General features: G+C 40.8%; 2 protein-coding genes across 5 annotated transcripts; one reads left to right on the forward strand and one right to left on the reverse strand.

The window, feature by feature from the left end:
• Positions 1 to 1423: 1423 nt before the first annotated feature.
• Positions 1424 to 12330, reverse strand: PPIL3 (peptidylprolyl isomerase like 3). 2 transcript variants are annotated; one of them, XM_038421577.2, is made up of 7 exons: positions 12179 to 12330; positions 10183 to 10228; positions 8494 to 8568; positions 6958 to 7051; positions 6161 to 6228; positions 5530 to 5648; positions 1424 to 3374 (listed from the first exon to the last, which is right to left on the reverse strand). In XM_038421577.2, the coding sequence occupies exons 2-7, from the start codon at positions 10183 to 10185 to the stop codon at positions 3248 to 3250; spliced, it is 486 nt and encodes a 161-aa protein (XP_038277505.1). In that variant the 5' UTR covers positions 10186 to 10228; positions 12179 to 12330; the 3' UTR covers positions 1424 to 3247. The 2 variants fall into 2 exon arrangements, with proteins under 2 accessions (XP_038277505.1, XP_043361505.1); XM_043505570.1 differs by lacking the exon at positions 8494 to 8568.
• On the forward strand, positions 11554 to 24631 carry NIF3L1 (NGG1 interacting factor 3 like 1). 3 transcript variants are annotated; one of them, XM_038421576.2, is made up of 8 exons: positions 11554 to 11583; positions 11857 to 11940; positions 13638 to 14081; positions 16539 to 16704; positions 17766 to 17892; positions 18359 to 18497; positions 21489 to 21572; positions 23913 to 24631. In XM_038421576.2, the coding sequence occupies exons 3-8, from the start codon at positions 13640 to 13642 to the stop codon at positions 24095 to 24097; spliced, it is 1143 nt and encodes a 380-aa protein (XP_038277504.1). In that variant the 5' UTR covers positions 11554 to 11583; positions 11857 to 11940; positions 13638 to 13639; the 3' UTR covers positions 24098 to 24631. The 3 variants fall into 3 exon arrangements, with proteins under 3 accessions (XP_038277504.1, XP_038277502.1, XP_038277503.1); XM_038421574.2 differs by lacking the exons at positions 11554 to 11583; positions 11857 to 11940 and adding an exon at positions 12169 to 12304; XM_038421575.2 differs by lacking the exons at positions 11554 to 11583; positions 11857 to 11940 and adding an exon at positions 12172 to 12308.
• Positions 24632 to 25920: the final 1289 nt, after the last annotated feature.

The following is a 25920-nucleotide window of genomic DNA, read 5'->3' on the forward strand; positions in this document are numbered from 1 at the left end:
TCATATTGCATTACCCTAGGTTACTGTAGCTCTTATCCCACAACACACTGATTTCTACTAGGCCCATCTTCCCTCTGCCCCTATTACTTGTGGAATAACAGGAAGAAAAGGAAGATAGTGAATGCATGGTCATCTAGTATTCCTGAACGGTAGCTGTGCACATTTATACGACCTGTGACAGAATGAACCTGTGTCCACACCCCACATCCTATTGTAATAATCTTTGTACAAAGCATATCTTGTATAATATCATTTAAAAACTCATAATTTCCTGGTCATTATCATCCTGATAAAATGCATGGCAACACTGCATGTGAAGTCATGAGATTCCACTGTATGATGTTATTAATTCATGTTCCAAACTGAGGTTGGCAAACAGGTCTCTCTTAAACAAAGGAATGTGTGCTCTGCTTAATTTGCATTTAAGCAGTAAACAGAGTCATCAAGCAGGAAGGGAAACAAAGGGCATTCAAACAGGTGAGGAAAAAGTAGCAACGAACATCCTGCCCTATAGATTCTTTGTCTCCTGAATCTCCACTGGAAGTTTTTCAAGAAGGGGACCGACACTCTAAAAAGGAAGGACAAACACCCCAAGATATCCCCCCCCATCTCTCTGCCCATCAATTCACTGCACACGAAGGAATAAGGGACGTAGACATTGGACTGGAGAAGGAGTCCTGACCTAAAAAGTTTGGTCACTAAGACTGCTGAAAGCATGTGGTGAGAAGTTTTGCTTTAATCAGATGTAGTGTGTTCAGTTAGGCACCAGTAGCATTTTAACTTTATTTCCTTGTAACCATTTCTGATTTTTATGCCTCATTACTTGTACTCACTTAAAATCTCTCTGTGTAGTTAATAAACTTGTTTTATCTAATCCAGTGTGTGTAAATTGAAGTGTCTGGGAAACTCCATTAGGGGTGGCAAGTTATGTGAATATTATTTCTATTAAAAGCAAATAATGGACTTTTTATAAACTTGTGTCGTCCAGGAGAAGCCTGGGCAACATAGGACATACATTTCTGGGAGATGGGGGGTGGAATCTAAGACTTGGAATGTGTTGGGGTCACTCTGCAGTACAGCCAAGGCTGGTAAGAGCCAAGTTATGGCTGGCTGGCTGCAGCACGCACACAGACATAGCTGGCAGTGACTTGCATGCTGGAGGCTGTTAGTGACCAGTCCAGACTGGAGCCTACAGCAGCGAGGCATTGGAAAGGGCATCCTAGGTTAGAGGGCAGGAATGACACAGTGACTTATTAGTCTGGATTGCACATTAGAATGTTACACTGTCATGTTCAGTACTATCAGTATTGTGCTAGATGCATAAGGGCCGTGCAGGAGGAGAGAGAATGCTGTAATTGCACTTTAGATGGAAAGTGAATGTTTGGTATGCCCCACTACTAGATATGCCTTCTTTGGTACACAGTTGCAATGGGTGGCATATATTTATGATATACTAGCAAAGGATAGGGCCAGGTGATGCATTACAGGTCACACGGTATTCTATTACAAGACTGAAGTCTGATTTTTGGACTGGCTGTGAATTAACTAAATACTTATACCTTTTCTACAGAACAAATGTTACTTGCATGTATTCATCTAACAACTGAAGTAATTATTTCAATTTTCAGCGGCAATAGTGGAGGGAGGAGCAGTTATTTATGATCTTGCTATTGGGTAGATTGGAGAAGTTAGCAGACTTCAACACAGCAGGAAAAATGAAAGGCAGGGGCTTCTCTGTGCAGAACCTTTAACCCACAAGCCAAAAAGCTCTAGGAGAGTGCTTCCACCTAGAAGAAAGGTACATAATGTACCTGTTTTTCCAAGAATTGTTACAGTAGGTTAGGATTGAATGAGAAAGCTTCAGAAGAATAGCAATATGACGCCTTTTTGGTCGAAGATTTTAACTAGAGCTGTCAAGCCATTAAACAAATTAATTGTGATTAATTGAGCTGTTAAACAATAATAGAATACCATTCATTTAAATATTTTTGGATGTTTTCTAAAACATATTTTTAAACATATTGAATTCATTTACAACACAGAATACAAAGTGTACAATGCTCACTTTGTATTTTTATTACAAGTATTTGCACTGTAAAAAAAAAAAAGAAATCGTATTTTTCAATTCACCTAATATAAGTACTGCAGTACAATCTCTTTATCATGAAAGCTGAATTTACAAACGTAGAATTAGGTACAAAAAAACCTGCATTCAAAAATAATACAATGTAAAATTTTAGTCTGCAAGTCCACTGACTCCTACTTCTTGGTTCAGCCAATCGCTCAAACAAACAAACGTGTTTATATTTGCAGGAGATAATGCTGCCCGCTTCTTGTTTACAATGTCACCTGAAAGTGAGAACCTATGAATGTTTAGCATATCTGACACGTAAATACCTTGCAATGCCGGCTACAAAACGGTCGTGCAAATGCCTGTTCTCAATTTCTGGTGATACTGTAAATAAGAGAGGGCAGCATTATCTCCTGTAAATGTAAACAAACTTGTTTGTCTTAGTGATTGGCTGAACAAGAAGTAGGACTGAGTGGAGTTGTAGGCTCTAAAGTTTTACAATGTTTTGATTTTGAGTACAAACAAACAAAAAAAAATCTCTATTTGTAGGCTGCACTTTCACAACAAAGAGATTGCACTATAGTACTTGTATGAATTGAACTGAAAAATACTATTTTTATTTATCATTTTTATAGTGCAAATATTTGTAATAAAAAATATACACTTCGTATTCTGCACTGTAATTAAAATCAATATATATGAAAATGTAGGAAAACATCCAAAATATTAAATACATTTCAACACGTATTCTAGTATTTAACAGTGTGATTAAAACTTCAATTAATCGCAGTTAATTTTTTTAATCGCAATTAATTTGAGTTAATCACAGTTAACTCATGCAATTTAATTGACAGGCCTAATTTTAACTGATGTTATATTAAGACAAAAAACAAAGGATTGAAAAAAAGATATTTTTAAAAAGATTCTTTCCCCTTTATCTTACATGTACAAAAAGTAAACTAAAAGTTCATAAATTAGAGCCTTGGCAGACTGTCTGGAATAGATGGAACTAGAAAAGCCAGTTTGAGGCTCCCATTTGGACCCTGTCCTGAAAGTCCTGCATTCAACAGTAAAGGTCTGATCCAAATTAACTAACACCTTTTTAGTGTCACATCAACACTATGATTAGAAGTCAGTCTGACCAGCTTCTCAGAAATCTGTCCAGGCACTTTATGTCTATGAAGCCAAAGGGTTGGCATGAATTGTGACGTCCTTAATGTGAACATCGTTAAGAGGTCGGTAGGTTTTCTCATTCACTGGGAGCTTCTCCAGCTCATCTAGGGTCTCCAGACCATCAATTACCCTGGAAAGAAAGCAGAACAATCATGAGAATTCTCTTGTAATGAAAGGCCCACCTTTCCTTTCATAGTCTTGGTATTCCAAAGCAATTTACAGTGAATTAAGGTACCTGCCATGCAAGGACTGAGTAAGGAAGTAAGATAGCTATTATGAGTTTACTAGTAGTTTAATGTCCCTTGGACATAATAACCTATTGTGAAAGAGAATTTTGAGTGGCCACGTATGACTTGTGGGAGGGTGCCACTGTCCTTTTCCTTTCCACTTGGATAGCCAGAGAGATCTAATGTTCCATTTAAAGGACAGCATGCTCCTTTCCCCTGCCCTGTCAGCACTTAATATGACACCCAAACTGGGTTATGATTTTTCCTCCCCACAAACAGGATACAAGTAACTCCCATTGACTTTGCGATATCACAATTCATCCCAACCCTTTCACTCCATAGCTATAAATTGCCTGAGAGGATTCCCGAGAGGTTGGTCAGACTGATTATGGCATTTAAAACTACTCTAGCAAGATACTCATCAAACTGGACTTCACTGGGAATACTCATGTCCTCTGACTGGGGAATCAGACCATGGATGACAGATTCTAATCAATAATGTTCTGACACAGAGGCAGGAGCGGTACTAACCAAATCATTACTGACCACATAAATCTGATAGCTCTGGGACATCCTAGATACCGATTTACTGCAGGATAAATTTAGAGGTAGAGTTTATACTTCTGAGTTTCTGTCCAAGCTGGAAAGGTGACATGAGAAAGCAACTTAACACTAATAGATACCTTACAACTCTTTAAAAAACTGTTACTATGTCCATCTGAGAAAGAGGTAAGGAAACATCCAAAATACTATGAGGACAACATCAATATAAAAACCATGTTTCTCTGTGATACTTGTAACAACAGTAGGTAAAAAAGTAACACCTATGCCTAGATGACTATAACTAAAAGATCAGAGGAAAAAAATATTGTTTTCAATGCTGGGAGATAAAGCAGTGTTTCTCCTAGCAGTTTCATTCCCCATACTATTAGGATAAATTCAGGAAGCCTCACTTCTTGTGAATAAATTAAATATTCAGCTCTCAAAAATATCCCATGCTGTTTTATTTCTCCCTTTAAAATGAAAAGGAGGACTGGTATGCAACATTGTAGTGATGACCAAAGAGGGAAATGCTACAAACCAAAAGAGAGAAACTTACAGACACTGTCAATACTAACAGGCCCCAAGTTGGGCCTACATTTTTCTTTTCAATTTGTGTATATAGTCCTTGTAATTCTTTAAAGTGTCATCCCCCAAAATGCCACGCATAACAGTGCTCTTTCCAAAAAGAAATATATGCCAGTAGCCCCCCAGCACTCAAACAGGACCAACAACAATTCACAAGATTTTTTTCCCTTTTTCTATTCAACCTGAGTGTCAGACTCCATGGAAAGCTACTCTTTGATATAAATTTGAAAGGAAAGTTTCAGTTTTAGTACGTTAGTTTAAATCTCTGACTTCTGAGATCTCTTGGCGCCATCAATATGTACGTTCTTATCTCTCAGAAGCTAAAATAAGCCCAATAGCAGTATAATTGGACTTACAGCATAGCTGGTAAAGCACACACAGTTTACCAAAAATATACCATTGAGACCCTCATTGCACAAGACAAACAAAATAATTAGAGGTCCAATCCTACAAGCAATTCTATTGAATTCAATGTGACTACTTGTGAGAGAAAGGGGTTTCAGATCAGGATACACATTTGTAATACTATAATTTATAAACATTTTCCATGGAAAATTAATAATTGCAGCACATTTCATAAAATATTGACTTGTGGTAGGATTACTTCATTCTGTAATTTCCACATCCAGAGACTGTGTCCAGAAACAAATCTACATAATAAACTAGTGTGTGCCTGAGTGATAAAGATATTCAGCTATTTTAAAGGATCAATTATAATTAAAAATGAAAAATACTTTGCTTATGTCTTTTAAAATAAAATACAACAACCTTATGTAGTATCTAAAGAAGTCAGTCACAGTTCACACTTATGTAGCCAAGACTTCTACAGGTTTCTGCTGTAACAGGACTATAGGTTTCCACTACAGTTGCCCTGGTGTATCCTTGCCCTTCACACTGTATCATGAGGAGGCACACTGCTGGGTCACTTACTTCCCAAAGACAGTATACTTCATATCAAGGTGCGGCTGTTTGCCGTATGTAATGAAGAACTGAGATCCATTGGTGTTTGGGCCATTGTTTGCCATGGAAACGACACCGCGGACACTGTGCTGAAAGAGAAGTAGAAATGGAAGAAAACGCATACATACATATTCTGTGAATGCATGACTGCAGCCGACAGCCAGGGCTTAGTTACCTAGCATTCTGACTCCCAATCTTTATTAAAATAGACAACAAAATCTGACTCCCTCCCAGTTGTCAAAACCCTCCTTCATGATACACAACTAGCCCCTCAGATCTGACTCTGCCATGTCAAATGCCTCCCTTTCCCCCTTCCCACAAGGATGCATGACAAATACCTTAGACCAATACAAAACTTCTCCACCTCACCCTCCACAGAGAGAAGCAGCCCTAACTCTAAATTCTCCAAACTACTGAAACTCTCCAGTACCTCACTTCAATAACAAGCCTCCCATTATCTTACTGTGGGCTTGGACTTTAATTAACGTATTTTCAAAACCGTTATTTAATCCCAATACTATGCAAGATTGATCGTCTCTTGCTCTTGAGACTGAATTCATGTGAAGAAACATCAATAGTATAATGAAGAGCACAGAAATACCTTTAGGTGTTCACTATATTCATCTTCAAATTTCCTGCCCCAAATGCTGTTACCTCCTTTCCCAGAGCCTGAGGAGGTAGTGACAGGGATGGATTACTTTCTTCTCAGAGTTGAGAAAGAATCTCCAATCACAGTCATTTTCAAAAAATTTTGAACCAGAATATTGGTATCTTAAGTTATAGTTAAAACTCTAGATAGCCTGTAAGCTGTCTGAGGCAGGGAATCAGGTTTTCATGTGTGTGTTAGATGCTGTATAAACAATGAGCACCGATCCCAATTGGAACATATGGGTGCTACTGCAATTTAAATAAACAACAACTTAGAACAGGAGAACAAAAGACTGAGATATTCTCAAATTCAAATTAATATGACAGCAAACAGCAACAGACGTGAACCAGGCTTTCCTTCAAATAGCAGACACTTTCTGAATCATAGTCCTAAATGCCACACAGACAGCATTCAGAGGCAGTGTAACCTGGTCACAAGCATGGGAAACAGGAATCTCTGCATTCAAATGCTGGATCTCCCACTGATTAGCTGTCAAATCACAGCAAATGATCATGGAGATAATAGTAGGCACAGAATGCTGATTGAGAGGATTAAAATTTGTACAGTGAGCTGAAGATGTAATTAGCTTATGACTAGTATTAATATTTTAAATCCAGAGCGAATAGCAACTTATCTGAAAGTACCCAGATCATGAAAGTCACTCTCATCACTACAGCGTTGTGTTACTTATCTTGCCTCCCACCTTTGAGAAAGGGCTCAATATACCAGACATTAATGGAGGGATTTACCTGTTGGATCCCCTGTCTGCACCATGAATCCTTTGATATTCCGGTGAAATATGCAGCCATTGTAGTAGTTACTAGCACAAAGAGCCAGGAAGTTCTATAGGAAGAGCAAGAGTGCTCAGTAAGAAGCAGTCTAGCAGTAACATGTTCTGTGCTGGACACATTATGTTATTCCGAGAGGAACATTCAAGGGTGACAGGAATAAAATTAACCCTTCCAGCTTTGGTTTGTATTGTGAGCATAGTATGCTATCACTCTGTTATCTCAGACTGCTCCTGGTTATTGAAATACATTAAAAAAAAAAAAAAGTTTTCCATGATCCCTCATTACCTCTCCCTTCCTCCTTAAAGACTTACCAAAAATACTAACTGTGCCAGTAACAATAAAAAGTAGACTGAAACCTTTTACACCAAAACCAATGCATCAGGATTGGTGGTTTTCTGCAGACACTATATAGAGGGGAAAAAAATATCTAATGGACACAAATAGTTGGTCACATTACATGAAAAAACACTCCTCTATAGTGTTTTATTTATAGTCAGACTGGGACTGCCCAAGACTAATTTAGTAAAAGGCAAAGTTTTGCAAAAAATCCCAACCCCAAACCAGGAAAAAGGTAAGATGGCCATTTTTCTCTCTCTCTCTCTCTCTCTCCTTTTGTTTTTAAACTCATTTTATCTTTTTTTATTCTTCCATGTACACTGATAACAGAACATTACAAAGTGGGATCTTTTGTTAGGAAGCTGAGTTAGACTGAGGGTCCTATAAACCTATTTTCCATAGATCGGCTCCTATTCTGCAAAGATTTGTTTGTGTACTTAACTCTAGGAGCTGTGAGTAGTCTAACTGAAGTAACTGAACTACTCTTGCTCCTTCAAATTAAGCATGTGTAAATATGTTTGGGTTCAGGGCCATAATTAGGAACATAAGAAATGCCATACTAGAGACTATTTTTAATCCCGCTCCTGTTATTATGGCAGCGGGTCCTGTGGGACCCATGGGATCCTGGTCCCACTTCAGGGTCCTACACTAGTCTCCCGCAGGTCCATCTAGTCCAGTATCCCATCTCTGGTAATGGCCAGTATTAGATGCTAAAGAAGAAGGTGCAAGAAGCCCTCCTCTATGGGCAAATTATTCCATGATTGCCCATGATGGTTTTCTTCCTAATCCTTGACCGTGATTATCTTTGGCCTAGAAGCATGAAGGTTTACACCTCTTTTACATTTGTATTCTGTCTAATGTAATAGTGTTTTCATTTTCCATATAAATGTCTAATCTTATTAAACTCTTGGCTTTAATGATATCTTGTGGCAATGAATTCCACAGGTTAATTATGTACTATATGAAAAGTTCTCGTGGTATAAGTTTTATATTTGTTCCTTTTCACATCCACTGAATGTTCTCATATGATGCAAAAGGATAAATGGAAACATCCAAAATTTACTTTCTCTATACCATTCATTATTTTGTTTCTATCATGTCCCATCTTATCTGTCTCCTCTCAATGCTAAACAGTCCCAGTCTTGTCATATTACTCACTTCACAGGCCTTAGGTGTTCGCTCACAGAATATCTCTATTTTAATATCTCCCACATCAGTGTGCAGTGTGACAGCCTGAGGGGAAGGAAAAAAAAATTAAACCAGAATTTTGACTCAAAATCAAAGACTGAGAGCTACCAACTCTGCTCTATTCACTAGTCACCCTGCGAATATAAATGCATTTCCATTTCCAGCCGTCTGTGTATGTGAAGTTAAGATGGAGACCAAAATCTGGGTTTGTTCCTAAATTAAGTGAATTCCCTGAGCCCGTATGCATGGGATCTCACAGACAAAAAAAAGCTGAACTACATCCAGAAGTTAGTTAAAAAAAAAGTTGTCAGTAAAACTGAGAATAAGATTAATCTTTTCTCGTTGTGCTGTCGCCAAGCATCACTCTGAGGAGTGAGATGGTGTCCCATGGACTTCCTCATATCCGTAGTGAAGACAAAAGGAAGAGATTGGACCTCATGTGAATAAGGCCTGTAATTAAAAAGAACTAACAAGGTATTCTTCAGAGTAACAACAAAGCTCAGCTGCATATATTTTTTCATCTCTGTGAACCAGACCAACACTTTCAGCTCAAAGATGACAGAAAAAATAGCCTAGTCAGTCATATCTCAGCACACTCGTGCTGAAGACTCAAGTTCCTCCCAGTTTCATTCCATGAGATGGTAGTACGTGCACTCAGTCAGACTATAGTAGATAGGAACAAGTGCCTCATGTCACTGACTTGCAATCTTTCTGTTGAGTTAGCACTGATGGGCTACAAAAAGTGTTTTACACAAGTCCTCCCTCTGAAAGGTGGTGGCTGCAAAGCGCAATTTTCTCAAGGATTCAGTTGGAAGGGGAAAAAAATAAAAACAAATGAGTAGTGTTACTCACATGAGTCAGTGTGTGCTCTGGATTATTCACAATGTATTTTGTGTATATGGGAGGAAATGTTTTTTGGGGGTTTGAAAATAAGCAATGGGATACATCAGTTTTCAGACAGATGGGTGTGCCAGACAGTTATCCAAGTGTTACACACAAAGCTATCATGCCTCTCTTCACCCAGATCACAAAATCACAGCTCTTACATTGAAAGAACTATATTAATGTGGTGACAAAGCATCGCACTTACTAGTAGAGACATACATGTACAGAAAAAATTACAAAACCAATGTTCTGTGGTGCATGTTTCCATACTTTACATAGAAAGAAGGGAAGACAATTGGCTGTGAACTCTATGGAGCCACAGTAAAAGAAGTTTGTGAATCTATCTTGTTTGAGAAATGCAACCTTACACTTTATTTCTTGTGTTTTAAATTCTTTCATTTTTTAAACTCTAACATTCTTAAAAGTACTAAGACCACAGATATGTATTTACACCCTTACCACAGTTCTATGTGGAAACAGAGACCAAATGAGATGACCAAAATCATTATCCAAACCAGAATTTGAATTTAGTGCTAGTGAATCTAGCACTAGAAAGCTAATGCACTACCTAATCTCATGAAATAGTAAAACTGACATATTCCCTTTTCCACAGCACACTGGACAGAAATCAATTAAATGGATAGCTGAGCTTTACATCACAATTTCTTTACAATAAACTAAATTGTGGGATTATTTGGGATTCAGAGCTGCTATCCAGTTTTCAATACTATAGTCACAAAATTTAAAAATATATCTAAAAACTGCCTGTCTCACCATGTCTTTTGGTTAGGAGTCCAATGCAGACAAGTCAAATGGTTTCCTACAAAGAAAACACATTTATTTTAGTTTTTCTTCACCACCTCCTTTAAAAATTCTAGAATCTTTTAGGTGGTCAGTGAAACTATACAAGTGATTGCACTATGGATTTTTACAGTAGTGTTCAAATCAACCTGTTTATAAGCATTTTATGTATATTACAAAATTACCACCACTCAGAGAACTAGAAATTAATTGAACAAAGTATTTTTATAAACAAATCAATATATAGAAAAACTTCCATATGATGAGAGCCTGAATTGAAGAGATTGCAACTGTTCAATTTAAAGAGAAGATTCATAGATTTTTTTAAAGCCAAAAGGGATCATTATGATCTAGTCTGCCCTCCTGCATTAAGAGGCCAAAGAAGAGCTCTCAATAATTCTTGCATCAATCCCATAACTTCTGTTTGAGCTAGACCATAACTTTTAGCGAAACTGAGATTTAGTCTTCACTTAAAGACTGCAAACAATAGAGAACCCACCACATTTCTAGAAAACCATTGGAACAATTTTAATTAGTCACTGTTAAAAATTTGTGTCTGAATTTGTCTAGCTTCAGCCTCCAGTCCCTGGATCTCATTATGTCTTTTTCTGCTAGTTTAAAGGGCTGTTTACTATAAGAAATCTCCTCCTCATACAGGTATTTGTGAACCGTGAGCAATTCACTTCCTAACCTTTTCTTCAACAAACTACAGATGATCTCTTGAGTACCTCTGCGTAAGGAAGGTTTTCCAGACCTCTAATCCTTCTCCTAGCTTTTTTCTAAATACTTTCCAATTTTTCTGCATCCTTTTTGAAGAGTGGCCAACAGTCTCACTAATGTACAGACATAATACAACCTCCCTAATTATGGCATTCCCCAGCTCATATATTCCAGGATTGTGTTTGTCCTCTTAGCCGCGTGTGTGGCTGTGGAATTGCGGTTTATTTAGGGCATCAGATAAAACATTCTTAAACGACTCTTTATTACTGTTCACATTTTTAAGGTTGCATTTTCCCTCCCGCACTCAATTACGCTCACAGTTGCTTTCAGCTTCGGGAAAGTGGGCCTTTTAAAGCACCCTGCGCAGCGGCTAGCTGTTTCTGGTGGTCCTTACAGTGTGTATGATAAACCCATTGTTTCATGTTCTCTGTGTGTGTGTATATAAATCTCTCTCTGTTTTTTCCACCAAATGCATCCGATGAAGTGAGCTGTAGCTCACGAAAGCTTATGCTCTAATAAATTTGTTAGTCTCTAAGGTGCCACAAGTACTCCTTTTCTTTTAGGACAATCTTGGTTGCCCATAAAGGAAACCAGGCTGCGATCGCTTGCCCCCAGGTTGCGTTCGGGGACCAATTCCCGTTCGCCCCTCAGAACATAGTCTCAGGTTTCAGAGTAGCAGCCGTGTTAGTCTGTATTCGCAAAAAGAAAAGGAGTACTTGTGGCACCTTAGCGACTAACAAATTTATTAGAGCATAAGCTTTCGTGAGCTACAGCTCACTTCATCGGATGCATTTGGTGGGGAAAAAAAAAAGCACCATTTTCCACCAAATGCATCCGATGAAGTGAGCTGTAGCTCACGAAAGCTTATGCTCTAATAAATGTGTTAGTCTCTGAGGTGCCACAAGTCCTCCTGTTCTTTTTGAGAACACAGTCTGATACCGAGCGGCGCAAGGTCTGTCATGGTCCAGCAGCGCGAGGACTTTTGAGAGCAACCACCCACCGCAAGCAACGGTTAGGGATGGAGGCAGCGACCAGCCCGCTCCCTCCTCGGCCCGGGCTGACCGCTGGGGGTCCAAAGACAAAGCGGCTCAGCCGCAGAGCGCAGCCTCCACGGGGCTGCCCCAGAGCCGCTCGGCCCGGGGCAGGGGCTGATCGGCCCAGCTGAGGGGCCGCTGCAGGGGAAGTGGGGCCTCCGGCCCGGCTACCCCGGGAGGGGCCCAGCCCCCGAGCGCCGCCGCCGCTCGCTCACCTGCTTCCCGCGCTCGGAGCAGGCCCCGCCGGCCGGGCGGAAGGGGCCGCTTTGCAGACGGACCAGGCCCCGCGCGGGGCGGGGGGCGCTTTTCCGTGAGGCGCCGCCAGCCCCGGCCGGGCCGAGGTAGGTGGGTGTCGGTGCGCCCGGGGGGCTGCCGGGCCGGGTCTCGGGGGCTGGCAGGGGACGGGCCCGCCTGAGGCGCCCGCCCCCGGACAGAGGCGCGGACGCTGCCCCAAGCGAGGGCGGTCAGCGCGGCCGGGCTGCGCGCCGGGGGGGGGTCATAGCGCCCTTCCCCGCGGCACCACTGGCCCGAGCAGGAGCCCCAGCCTGGGGGCAGGAGCGGAGCCCGCACTCTCTGTCACAGCTTCTTCCCTGGCTCTGCTCCCTATGGAAACCCCGGCTCCCCAGACCTGCCAGTGGCGTCCCTATGGTGGCACAGCCACAGCTTGTCTTACCTAGGCAGCGGCGCTAGATCAGGTCGCTGTTGTAACCCTTAGGGGTGTGCAGTAAAACCATGGGAACATGGCCGAGCCTGCCCCATCTTCCCCAGCCTGAAACGAGTTCAGCAGGGTACCATTGTGCTGCTAACCCCTGCGTTCAAGGGGCGTGAAAGTGGAGACAGGAGGACTCGTTCCAACACTAGAAGGCGAAGGAAAAGTTTATCTTTAGGATGGGGTTTGCAAAGTCAGCCTTAAGATTTTTCAAAGACCTGGAGCTGAGAGAAGGATTGCTCTGCCCACGGCTTGCTATTGAAGTCTTCGCAAGACCACAAAAGCCCAGGATCCCAAGTTCTCTTGCGTTGCATGTGTTTAAAGTCAGCCCTGGTTGCTTCTATAAGAGTTTTATTAGTGTCTGTCTCTGTCTCGCATGCAGCGGCCGTCGGTGTTGGAGAGCAAAGAATGGCACCTACCCCCTCCCCCCCCCCCCCCGGTGGCTAGCAGTTCTTGTTGCCATTACCGTCTGATCAAAAGCTGTGTTGACTTGTCCCCAACACATCGTGTTCAGCTATGTGTCTGATAATTCTGTTCTTTACTATAGTTTCACAAATTTGCCTGGTACTGCAATTAGGCTTACCAGCCTCTAATTGCCAGGATCGCATCTGGGCCCTTTTAAAAAATTGGCATCCTCCAGTCATCTGGTACAGAGGCCTATTTAAGCAATAAGTTGCATACCACGGTTAGTAGTTCTTCAATTTCATATCTGAGTTCCTTCAGAACTCTTGGGTGAATACCATCTGGCCCTGGTGACTTGCCACTTTAAGTTCTCAATTTGTTCCAAACCACTTCTATTTCCATCTCTATTGAAAAATATTGAATGTGATGCCCAAGTGGAGGTGTTTTCATACCTGGGCTGGACGTTGGCCAGTCTGAATGCTCAGACATTGATGTTTACCTCAGAATTGTCTTAAACTTCTGCCCTATCCCCCAATATCCCTAATTATGTTTTGCCTCTTTAGATATGTGCATGCTGCTCTCCTGTGTGCACCTGATTCGCCGACCTCTCCAGTGCATCCAGCCTTTGCTTGTCTTGCCTTCACGCTCCTTCATGGATCTAAAAGCTCTAGTTTCCTCCTTGAATGACTTTGCTTCACTCTCTCTGGCTGAAAGCTGGGACAATGTAGGACTACTGGTAGAACCGAGCCCACCCCATACTGTGAGCACACTCTTCCTAACTAATGACCTTACAGAGGAAGTAATGCAGGAGGCATTGCAGAGGAAGGCAGATCTTATCCTCTCTTACCACCCACCCATATTCCGAGCACTCAAGCGCATTACATGGAAAACCTGGAAAGAGCGTCTTGTGATCCAGGCTTTGGAACACAGAGTTGGCATTTACTCTCCACACACAGCATATGATGCCATACCTCATGGAGTCAATAACTGGCTAGCCAAAGGACTTGGTGAGATACCCCTTTTTTAACTGATACTCGATTTAAATTGCTCTTTTTCAGTACAGTGTAAGTCTATGAGAAATGTCTTTATCAATTTTCCCAGGTGCTTATATGCATGATTTGAGTTTATTTTTTAAAAAGTGTGTTTTTTTTTCATAATTTTAAAGTAATCTAAATCAGTGGTTCCCAAACTTGTTCCGCTGCTTGTGCAGGGAAAGCCCCTCCCGGGCCAGGCTGGTTTGTTTACCTGCCGCGTCCGCAAGTTCGGCCGATCGCGGCTCCCCCTGGCTGTGGTTCGCTGCTCCAGGCCAATGGGAGCCGCTGGAAGCAGCGCAAGCCAAGGGATGAACTGGCCACCTTACATAATCATATGTTGGGAAAAAGTTCCAGATAGCTCTAGAAACCAAAGTTCATAAATTAAGTCTTTTTTATTTATCCACAGAGTAAGCTTTCCCACATTGCATGATAAATATGACTCAGCTCTGACCTGAGAGATAACTTTTAAGGCAGAATTTCCAAACTCGTCTGTGGACCGCTGGTTGGCTGATCATATAGTCTTGGATCTCATCCTTGGTTCCACCTTAGTGAAAAGATTGGAGCCTGTGATGGAGTACTTATTTTTTCTCCCAATAAGGACAACATGTATATTTCACTGTCAGCTAAAAATGTATACATTCTTTCATACTTTTATTTATGTGACCCTCATCATATGGTATCTGAGCACCTCTGAAGCATTGATGGATTTCATCCTTGCAGCATGTTTGGGACATAGGGAAATATTATGGAACTGAGGCCCAGAACAGATTGTGATTTGTCCAAGATCAAACTGGAAATAAGGCATTTTATTTTTCACATGGAGAGTAATTAACCATTGGAAAAAAATGATGAAGGGTTGTAGTGGATTCTCCATCATTAACTATTTTTAAAATCAAGACTGGATGTTTTTCTAAAAGATACAGTCTAGGAGCTACATAAGGGCGGTTCTATGGCCTGTGTTATGTAGGAGACTAGATTTCATTGGTCTCTTCTAGCCTTGGAATCTATAAATATGTAGGAAGCCTGTGAAGTGAGAACTGAACCTAGGTTTCCTGAGTCTTAGTTCAGTGCCATGACCATCAGACTGTCCTTCCTACCAAGCAACTGTAAGCAATTGCTATAGTTATCACAGAGATGTTACGTGATTGGGACTAAAAGGCAAAGTGTTCCACGTGCTCATGAATGCTAGGTGTTGTTTAATTGGCCAAATGGGTCTCCATAAGGCACTCCAACCAGTACGCAGAGGCAATTATGCTGACATTTAACACTAAACTAGAAAAAGTACTAGAAAAATATATTATAAGAAACAATCCTGAACCAGCCTCTGGGGGATGAGCCTTATTGGTCTTTTCCATCTGTAATTTCTATAGTTCTGTTATCAAGTATATGAGAACAGAACCATTTGAGCACATTTGGTGGGTAACTTGACTACAGTAGTTTAAGCCACAGATCACTGGATGTGCTCTGGTGTCTCCTGGATAATAAAAGTGGTTCCCTTCATATGTTTAGGGTGTAAGAACATTAAAAGAAACATATCCATTGATACTTAATAAATCATTCTCCCTCCCTCCCAGCAATCCTTATTTTAAGTTAGAAAAAAATAAACTTTTTCTCTTTTTATAAAGAGTTAAAATTGAGTTCTACATGTATGATGCACTCTTGGGCACAGACAAACTTTTGTAAAGTGCAAAGTCTAGCCACTTACACAGTATTTTAGCTACCTGAAATCTCCTAGATTTTTATTCTTTACACTGAAAAATGGTTCAGGAATCATTGGTACTATATTTTCAGTAGTTGGCTCTCTAAGGCAGGTTTTGTACAGTACATCTTTGTGTTTATACAGTACTTAGCCCTGTGGCCCCTAGACAATAACATAACACAATACAAATAATACGTTAGCATTAGCCTACAGGTACTTAAAACAGATTCAGTCCATTGGAGACAGCATGGCTTAGGGGCATGGCTGTTGTTGTCAGGAGAAGTGGGTTCTAATTCTTTCTCTGCTATTGACTCATTTTGTGACCTGGGTCATGTCACTTCACATTTCAGTGCTTCAGTTTCCTCATCTGTGAAATGGGGATAATCGTGCTTACCACTTTATAAAGCACTTGAGATCTTTAGATTAAAAGCACTACAAATGCTATCATCATCATCATCATCATCAAGCTGTTGAACAGTTTCTACAGATCATAAAAATAAGTTGAGACTTGTGTCTGACCGTAAACCAGCCTTGCAAAATAATTATGGCAATTTACCAACACAAGAACAAAATTTGCTTGTCCATAGTGGTGGTGGTGATGATAAAAAAAAAAATAAAAAAAAAATGCTATTTTATTCACCTGCCACAAAAATAATATCTTCTGTGGTTGAGTGGACCAGTACAATTTTGCAAAGCTGTTTAAATTTCTGTACTGCATGTTGTTTTCTCAGGTGCCTGTACCTCTGTCCCACTACACCCATCAATGGCTCCCAACTACCCAACTGAGGGCACTCACCGGGTGGAATTCAGTGTGGACCATACTGAGCACCTGGAGACAATCCTATCTAACATGCAAGGGATCCCAGAGATTTCATCTCTGATTACTCTCCCTGCCAGGTACTGTGCATGGTTCTCTGTTGTTTTCTTCTGTTAATTTGAAAAGGGAAAGGTGTTTCTTAAGATGCAAACTACAATAATGGGAAATAATATACAGGTGACTATCTAAGGTCTGGATAAGATGTTATAACTTCTTATTGAAAGTTTTTACCATTGTGGGATAATGGGCCTTTAAGCTGGAGATCGAGATTATTTTACTATTATCAGTTTCTCTGGGAATTCTTCAGGCACTGCTTTTTATGTTCATAGTTGGTGGACTTGGATGCATTTGATGATAAATCTGACTTCTTCAGGTACAGCCTTCTGTGTCAGGACTTAATGAGGGAAGTTATTTAACTTAAAGTATAGTGACCTCAATAATGAGATGGTTAATGTGTCAGCAGAATGTGTGGACCAAGTGGTGTATGGATATAGTGGGAATAGCTTTTTTTTATAAAACTGAACTTTACCTTCAGGTGGAAGCTAAAAAGTGGCCTTAGTGCCATAAGGAAACCTTAAAAATCTCATTTTCAAATCCATTTCACAATTTATTTGGAGTGAGAAGAACTGACTGAACAAGATGGGTAGTCTTTCCTTTTAAAGAAGCCCTTTTTATTATCAAGTGTTGAAATTCCAATCTGCTTTTGTGAGAACAGTGAAAATAACCTTTGTGGAAAAAAATGTAAACATGGATGCTAATGGCATTAAGAGACCAAATAGAACATGTGACCCTTCTGTAGCGTTTCTTTGGGCAGAAAGAATTGTGTTCAGTTTGCTCCACAAAGTCTAAATTTAATATTAAGTACAAACTGGGATTAAAGGATGGCTAGTAACTAAAAAGTTACAGGTACCAGTCCAATTGCAGAGATGGAGAGGAACAATTTTGTCATTCAGTTTGATGGGAGCAGTATGGCTTAATTCCCGCATCCCCATTAAGCTGTATGTTTCTTTTATAGTAGTGTGTTGGGCTGGTGCCACATCTCCTTTTTCTTTCTTCTGTGATAGAAAGGAGAGTTGTTCCATTAACTAGATTCTGAAATTCTGTTTTCTTAGTAAATATCAAAAATGCTGTCATTTCTCAGGGCTAAAGGTGAGGAGCAGACACGAGTCAGTTTGAACTGCACCCAGAAGGCGCTGCTGGAGGTGGTGGCATTATTGTCACGGAACAGCCTTCTTTATCACAAGACTGAAATAATGTTATTACAGAAGGTAACAGAATTCACATACCAATTCCTCTTTCCATGAATGTATTGCTTGTGAAAGACACCAGGTTGATAGCCCTGGACACAGAAATCCTCTATTCACAGAGCAGATACAGCACTCGCAGCAGAAATGCAAGTTTCCCTGAGATGCCTCTATCAGTTTGCCTTAACACTGACCTTGAGGGACTTTGAAAGCATTTACTTTCTAAATCTGTGAAAATGGTTGTGTATGACCTACAGTAGCACTTCAACTAATAGTTAGTGTAGATGTGGCCAATGTGTTACCTAGTCCTTTGCAGTATCATATCCATTTTTTTTGGCAAAGCACTCAAACTGACTTTCTGTGTTTAATTGTTCCTCCTGTACTCAGCACTGTGGTGTCTAGATGTCAGTTCCTGTTAGAGTAAAAGGTGATGTGAACAGCTGCAGTGAGCACATTCACGGTAATGTTTTAAACTTCTACTTTTCCACAGCCTCTGCTTCCACATACTGGAACGGGACGCCTGTGCACGCTGAGTGAGCCAGTCTCCCTGTCAGCCTTGACCGAACGAATCAAAAGCCACCTAAGGCTGCCTTGCATACGCCTGGCCCTGGGAACGGGGAAGACATTAGGTAAACAAGTCCACAAGTGTTTGATTTTTTTTTCCACTATAATTAGTGCCTCATAAGCACAAGAAGTGGGTGGAGTAGTTATTACTGGTGTATTATCTCTCATGTAGGACTGATAGGCTTCCTAGTACCCGGTGGGTCTAAAGAAGAACTGGTTTTAGTAATTATTATACTACATATATTCTAGAGCAGGGGTCGGCAACCTTTGGCATGCGGCCCATCAGGATAATCCGCTGGTGGGCTGCAAAACATTTTGTATGTTGACCATCCACAGCTCCCATTGGCCACAGTTGGCTGTTCCTGGCCAATGGGAGCTGCGGGAAGCAGCGGCCAGCACATCCCTGCAGCTGGCTGCTTCCAGCAGCTCCTGTTGGCTGAGAAGGGCGAACCGCAGCCATTGAGGGGTGGGTGTATGCGTGTGTGTGTGTGTGTGTGTGTGTGTGTGTGTGTGCGTGCGCGCGCGCTGCGGGGGTGGGCTGCAGGCAGTCAACGTAAACAAAATGTCTCGCGCCCCGCCAGCGGATTACCCTGATGAGCCATGTGCTGAAGGCAGCCAACGTCTGTTGTAGAGACTCCTTTTATAATATAGTCTGAATTTTAACAGTGAATTTTGTGTTACACTGGTTATCACTGTGAGGGAGAGAGCACATAAACTGCATGAGCTGTCTTTTTCCCTGAGTTGTACAATAGCACCTCCTGTTATAAGGTCTTTCCTAAGACTTTTGGGGACAAACACAGACATGCCACCTTGAAGGTAATATTCTAGAAACTCTTACATGATGAATTGAGATTTAAGTTCTACTTGAAATAGTAAGAATACAGTATACTTGTATAGCACCATATAAAAGTATGTACATATCTGTTGGCGTTATTAATATTGATATGGGAAACCACCAAACACTAACCCTTATTTTAAAATATTTTTTTTTTTAAATTCAAAGGCCAAATGATATTTATACAATTGCTTTAAACATACCTAAAAAGCCTAAATAATAAGCAATTTACTACATCCAAACAATAACAAAACATTACGCATTTGATTAAGATGCTTACAAGTAGGCTAATCCCAGGGTGGCTTAGACCCATATTGGTTGACTTCAGCATGGTCAGGCAGATATTAGCAATGAACCCTTTAAGAATTTACTTTCTATACCCTTTCACAAACAAATGATGTTGTAATTGCCAATTACTGACATTAGCTAAAAGCCAATTTGAGGCAATTTACCCTTATTTTCAGTTTTAAATTAGGTAAGATTTACAGGCCTCCTTTTATTTTTTCCCCATTCTTATTTTCTCTGCCGCTCCTTGCTTACAAGCAAAACAGTGGAAAGGTTTGGGCTTGTTTGCTTGTTTTTTTTTTTTAAGACAGATTTTTGTTTTTGTTGTTGTTGCAGCTCTTTAATTTTCACTGCCTTCTTTTACCTTCTGTTAGGGGCCTTCTCCCTACTAGCCACAAACTATAAAGCAAATATGTTATTTTTTAAACCAAACTTAAGCTAACTTTACTTTGTTTTATTTTATACTTATCCTACAATATCTGTTTTTGTGGGAGGAGAATCTGAGGCACAGAGAAAGGGACTTGCCCAGGATCAAACAGCAAATCAGTAGCAGAACCTAGAATACAACTCAGGTCCTCCTGGTCCAGTTACCTGTCCTAAACCCTAACTGCCTCCCTTCAAACAGGATAACTTGTGAGACTGAATAATTGAGAAAGCTTGTTCTTAGTTCTTGGTATTGTCCCTGAGAAACGCAAGTCTTATTAAAAAAACTATTGAGATTAGCAGCTGTGTTCCCAAACCATGCTCAGTGTTTTAAAGCCCCTAATTCAGTATAGATCAGTGGTTTTTAAACTTTTTTTTCTGGCGACCCAGTTGAAGAAAATTGTTGATGTCCGTGATCCAATGGAGTTGGGGCAGAGGGGTTTGGGTACAGGGGTGAGGGCTGTATGGTTGGGCCAGGAATGAAGGGTTCAGGGTATGGGAAGGGGCTCTGGGCTGGGGCAGCAGATTGGGGTGTGGGCTTACCTGAGGCAGCTCCCAGTCAGCAGAATAGTGGGGGTGCTAAGGCAGGCTTCCTACCTGTCCTGGCACCGTGGACCGCACTGCACCCCGGTAGCAGGTCCGGCTCTGCATGGCTCTTGCCCACAGGCACCGCCCCCCAGCTCCCATTGGCTTGTTCCTGGCCAATGGGAGTGCAGAGCTGATGCTCAGGGCGGGGGCAGCATGCGGAGCTGGACCTGGTGCTGGCTGCTTCTGGGGTACAGCATGGTGTCAGAACAGGTAGGGATTAGTCTGCCTTAGCCAGGCAGCACTGCCGCTGGGACTTCTAATGGCTCAGGCAGCAGTGCTGACCAGAGCCACCGCAACCCAGTGCCTTACATTCCGTGACCCAATACTGGGTCGTGACCCACACTTTGAAAACCACTGGTGTAGACTGTACTCTTAGGACACCTCCTTAAGTCAGCAGAAGTTGAATGATTGATTAGTTATAAAGGGATATACAAGAGTGTTAAATTTTGAAAATTCCTTTGTCACCCAAAACATCTTGTTTTCATTGAAGACTGTGTACGTGTATGGTGGGGGGATAGATTAATTGTTCTTCTCGTATACATATGAGATCATTTTAGTCATTACTAATAAGACACTTCAACAGACGAAACCTTAACTTGCAGTGGTCAAGAACCAGCCACTGTGTAGCAATGGGCTGAAAACATTTCCTCTTTTCTCCACACATCAACTGGATAAAGTTCCTGCTAGTGAAGAGGAGCTGTCCATCCATCACTAGTTTACAGTGACCATGGCTTTTTGCTGCATTCCCAGAGAAGTTAGTGGCCCATATACCTCCTCCAAACTAACATCGCTTCCCAGCACCCAACAAATTTCCATTGGGTATACGACCAAGACAAGGGTTAGCACTGCATTCATCTGTTTTGAAGCCAGCAACAAGCCTGAGGGGTAGGAAGGGAGTTTAATTGTGGCACTTGCTGTCTTGCAGAAACCAAAGTGAAGGTGGCTGCTCTGTGTGCTGGCTCTGGGAGCAGTGTCCTGCAGGGTGTGGAAGCCGACCTCTATCTCACTGGTATGAGACTTGTTGTTCCATACTTAGCTTTATAAAATGGTCACTAGAAAGAGCAATGTGATTAGTTGCTGAGGAATCCAGCTGTGAAGAAGAATATGGTATAATTGCAAAAGGCAAGGAATTAGTTAGTTACTAAAAGAACAAATAAATCCTACAAGCAACAATGCAGGTCCATTGCTAGATTGACCACCTCGTAACCTATGATAAAGATGTCAAATGTAGGAGACTCTCTTCAAGATTGTAGCCCAGTGTCCATGTGGAATTTGTCAGTCATCCCATCATAGTGCAAATGCTTGTATTAGATGTGTATACATGCAAACAATTTAAGTCTAACAAAATTGTGGGCTACATCTTTGTAATCATTAAGAGTAAAATGAGATGGGCTTTTGAAATAACTAAATTTAAGAAAAACAACAAAACAAGGTTCCAGTCTTGCAACTGAAGGCACAGGGGTCCATGACTGCGTGGAGTCCCACTGACTTAAAAGGAACTCCACATGGTGCAGTCAATTGCAAAGTTCAGGGACTAAATCTAAGAGGAGACCTACGGTAAAAACGTAATCCTAATCTAAGATTCTTAACATAGCATTTTTCTTTAGGAGACGGTAATAATCTAGATTGCAGTAGCTTCCAAAATATGAGAGGAAGACAGTCTACAACCCCAAAGAGCTTCCACTCTAAAAAGAAAGTGGAGAGTGGGGGAAGCAAAGTGATTAGCATGAGGCTAAGCATGTGTTTCATTAGCAGGATGTTCATTTGTTGGTTTTGTGTGTTTAAGTTTGAAGTGTCTAATTTAAAAATGTCTTTCTGCCACGCTGGTTATCAGCATCCTTATAACCTGATCTTCCTATATGTGAGCAGTTCGCTCCGAGATACGTAGGTGACTCTTACTATATACAGATGAGACCAATCACATAGGTGATTAGTGTTGTGGAAGAAGTTAGGAGGATTCTGTAGTCTGCCAGATGGACATGGAACCTTTCCTCTCTCCAGCTTACAACTAGATCTTCCTACCGTTAGATCCAACTATTCAGTTTTGACTTGTAAACCTGGAAATCCACCACCTTCTGGACTGTGTGTAGCCCCATGTTCTTAAGGCTGGGCAACTCAGTCACCTTCATTCTTCCCAACCTGGCTCTCCCAACACAAAATCCAAACCAAAAGATGCACCGTGTAGAACATATCAAGTTGTTCTAACACAGTTTTCAATTAAACATTTCAAAACATCAGCTAGAATTATTAGTATTACATTAGTGCCTAAAGCGTGGTAGGTGCTGTGCAGACATACAGAAAGGCAATTACATCACATAAGCAAGACATCCTTTAACAGCCAGTGCTGTTGGTTAAATCCTCAGGTCTCTGGAGAGTGTCTGGGAAAGATAATTTCAGCCATTGTATGACAATCTAAAACACTGTGTATAATGCCAAAATGTAATTATTGTTGACAAAGAACTACATAGTAATGCAGACTCAGCTGGAATGGTGTCATAGATAACTTCCCCCAGCTAATAATAAGCTGTGGCTCCAGAAGAGGGCCTTGGTCAAGAGAGCCTCGCTGGTAAGGGACCTAGACATAACCTTAGTCTATCAACTCCACTTAACTAAGCTCCTTCCCCTTCTAGCTAGAGATACTGGGGGAATTTGTACAAAAGTTCCAGCTGTGGGTGAAATAAACTAGACCCTGAAGGAGCACTGTTCAGTATACATAAGCCTCACTGGACTTACTGAAGTCCACTAGGGGAAACTGAGGTAGAGACACAATGGTGGTGCTGCACCAGGCCTGCAAAGGTGCTCTAGGAGCGAGGGCCCTCCATGTAAATGGATTATATAGCACATTGAAAGTTACTTATTTAAAAAAATAGGTTTAAATTACTAATGTTAATGGCAGATTTTAGAAAACTACATCAGAATATTAGTGTACCGTTGAATGTCAATATAAAAATAAGTCTCCACTGGATGGAAGTGAGGGGAAAATAGTAAGAGCAAAAATCCTGCAGAGGTGGGGGTTATGGGGGCAAATACTCTTAAATTTTATGTAACAAAGTGTTTGAGGTCATTTAAAGTAAACAATTCTGTAAAGTTAACATTCATGAATTCTTTAAAAAGAGCACTCTTGTACAGTGATGGAGTCTACCACAATCTGCATCACATTTCTCCTTTTGAGGGAAATGCATTTCCATAGTTCTCTATAGAACCGTATTCTAGAAAATGGAACATAGCATTTTTGCAACACTACTCTTCCATAGGAGCAGAGACTTTTTAAATATATTACTTACAATGAACTACAAATGATGCAGGTCTAAATAGCTAATCTACATGGTATCTCTTCTCATTCTGGCAGGAGAGATGTCCCACCATGAAGTACTGGATGCTGTTGCCAAAGGGATAAGTGTGATTCTGTGTGAGCACAGTAACACTGAGCGAGGCTTTCTGTCAGAGTTGCAAGATATGCTGGCTAAACACTTAGAGAATAAGATCACTATCATTGTGTCAGAGAGAGACAGAGACCCTCTTCAGGTGATATAGAAGAAAGCAAGGGTCATAGCATGGAGTCCAGAGTGTCCCCCATACTGCCTTAATGCAAATGCAAACTTGATTAAGATGCTCTGAACTAGTGCAGTCCAGAATAACTATATAATACATTCCCCAAAGTGTAGGAGAGGTAAAATCTCTATCAGGTAAAAAACGTTAATTTTGGACTGACACACTATTTCCTAAAGATTATTTCTTGCTGCAGTCAGTAGGGATGGGATCATAAGAATGTAACTGAGTAATCAAGCAAGAACAATATAGATTGATGACATCAAGCCTATGTATCTTTGTTTCATAGCACCCCCCCAGTACTAGAATATGTCCCTAATTATCAGTACAAGTGACTTACATTTTAGGGAGTGGAACTCCTGTTAATATTTCATTAACTATTTATAGATCATTGATTCTGAATACTAATGCACAGCAAACTGTATAAAAAATGTGGAACAAGATTGTGGCATTTGGTACAAATATGTGTTTATTGGTGTTGCATTAAAGTTCTTCCATCACAAGAATTGGGAAATTTCAGCTTGTTCCCTTAACCTCATTATATACAAAGTATCAGTTTTAATTTGTCTCATCTTTAAAAAGCAGATTTCTTCATCTATGTGCCTAACACTGCAGGATTATCTACATTGAAATAATGTCATCTTTTCACCATAAATGTTGATCACTTACTTTATAATTCAGTCAGACTTTGAAAATGAAAGGAAACTCTTCAGGTTTCACATGTTTGGACTGTAGACAAGCAGGGAAATATTTATATTCAAACTAAAAACATTTCCAAGACTTTAAATTAAAATGGACACATCCTTCTTTAGAGCATGTAAGAGACTGGACTTAGTAAAAATAATCTCTCTCATGTTGGAGTTAAGTTGTTTGAGACAGTAAGGAACTGGATCAGGAAGCAGTCAGGGGAGAAAAGGAAATGAGCTGTAGTTTACAAAAGTTTATGCTCAAATAGATTTGTTAGTCTAAGGTGCCACAAGTCCTCCTTTTATAGTTGGGAGTGTTTTCGAGGTGCATGATGATTTATAGATCTTCAACCCAGGATCAACAGATACCATCTGATTAGAAGATGGTATTCCTAAGCACTAAGAAATGGAATGTTTGGAGCAGTTTTTTTTTTTTTTAAATACATGTAGGTTCTGATTGCATGGTGGTTTGAGCCTTTCGCATGCAGTTGCTTCATGTTTTGAAGCTTATCTCAGCAACGATGAAGGCTAAACACTTTTTTTTTTAAATGAAAATTGAGCTTTCTTGTGCAGTACTATGTCCAGTAGTAGGGTTTTGAATTAAACCCTATTATGATAGCTGGTAAAATAGAGAAAGAATGCCTCCAGCCAGCACTGAGCCTCTCCTGCTGCCCTTGCTTTCTGTGCCAGGAAGCTGAGACTTATGTTCATTCCACTTCCCCGAAGATGGAAACAGTTCTGGTTAATAAGGGTCACTTATTTTCAATCTTTTAAAAGCTACCTACCCAAGAATTCTCACACATGGGAATAGTGAAACATCACTTTCTGACCAGTGGAGTTGGAATCTAAACACAACTGGGGATCCTGTTAAGCCAGAATGATTTTAACAACCTCAGAAAATGAAGACTAGTGCTTAGTGCAGCAAAAGATGGCCATTGGCACTAGACTCTAAAAACCTGGCAGGGAGGGGTGATTGGGGACCATAACCCTCTTCACAAGGCAGCAGAGGTGCCTACTGTACTTTCAGTGGAAATCCCAGAGACTAAGCTTTCCCAGTGCAATGTGCCTGCTTTCAAAACAATGGCTGCAGGTGCTCCATTTGTAATGCATCAACCCTACCAT

The sequence above is a fragment of the Dermochelys coriacea genome, chromosome 11 (genome assembly GCF_009764565.3).
Source record: "Dermochelys coriacea isolate rDerCor1 chromosome 11, rDerCor1.pri.v4, whole genome shotgun sequence".
Lineage (NCBI taxonomy): Eukaryota > Metazoa > Chordata > Testudines > Dermochelyidae > Dermochelys > Dermochelys coriacea.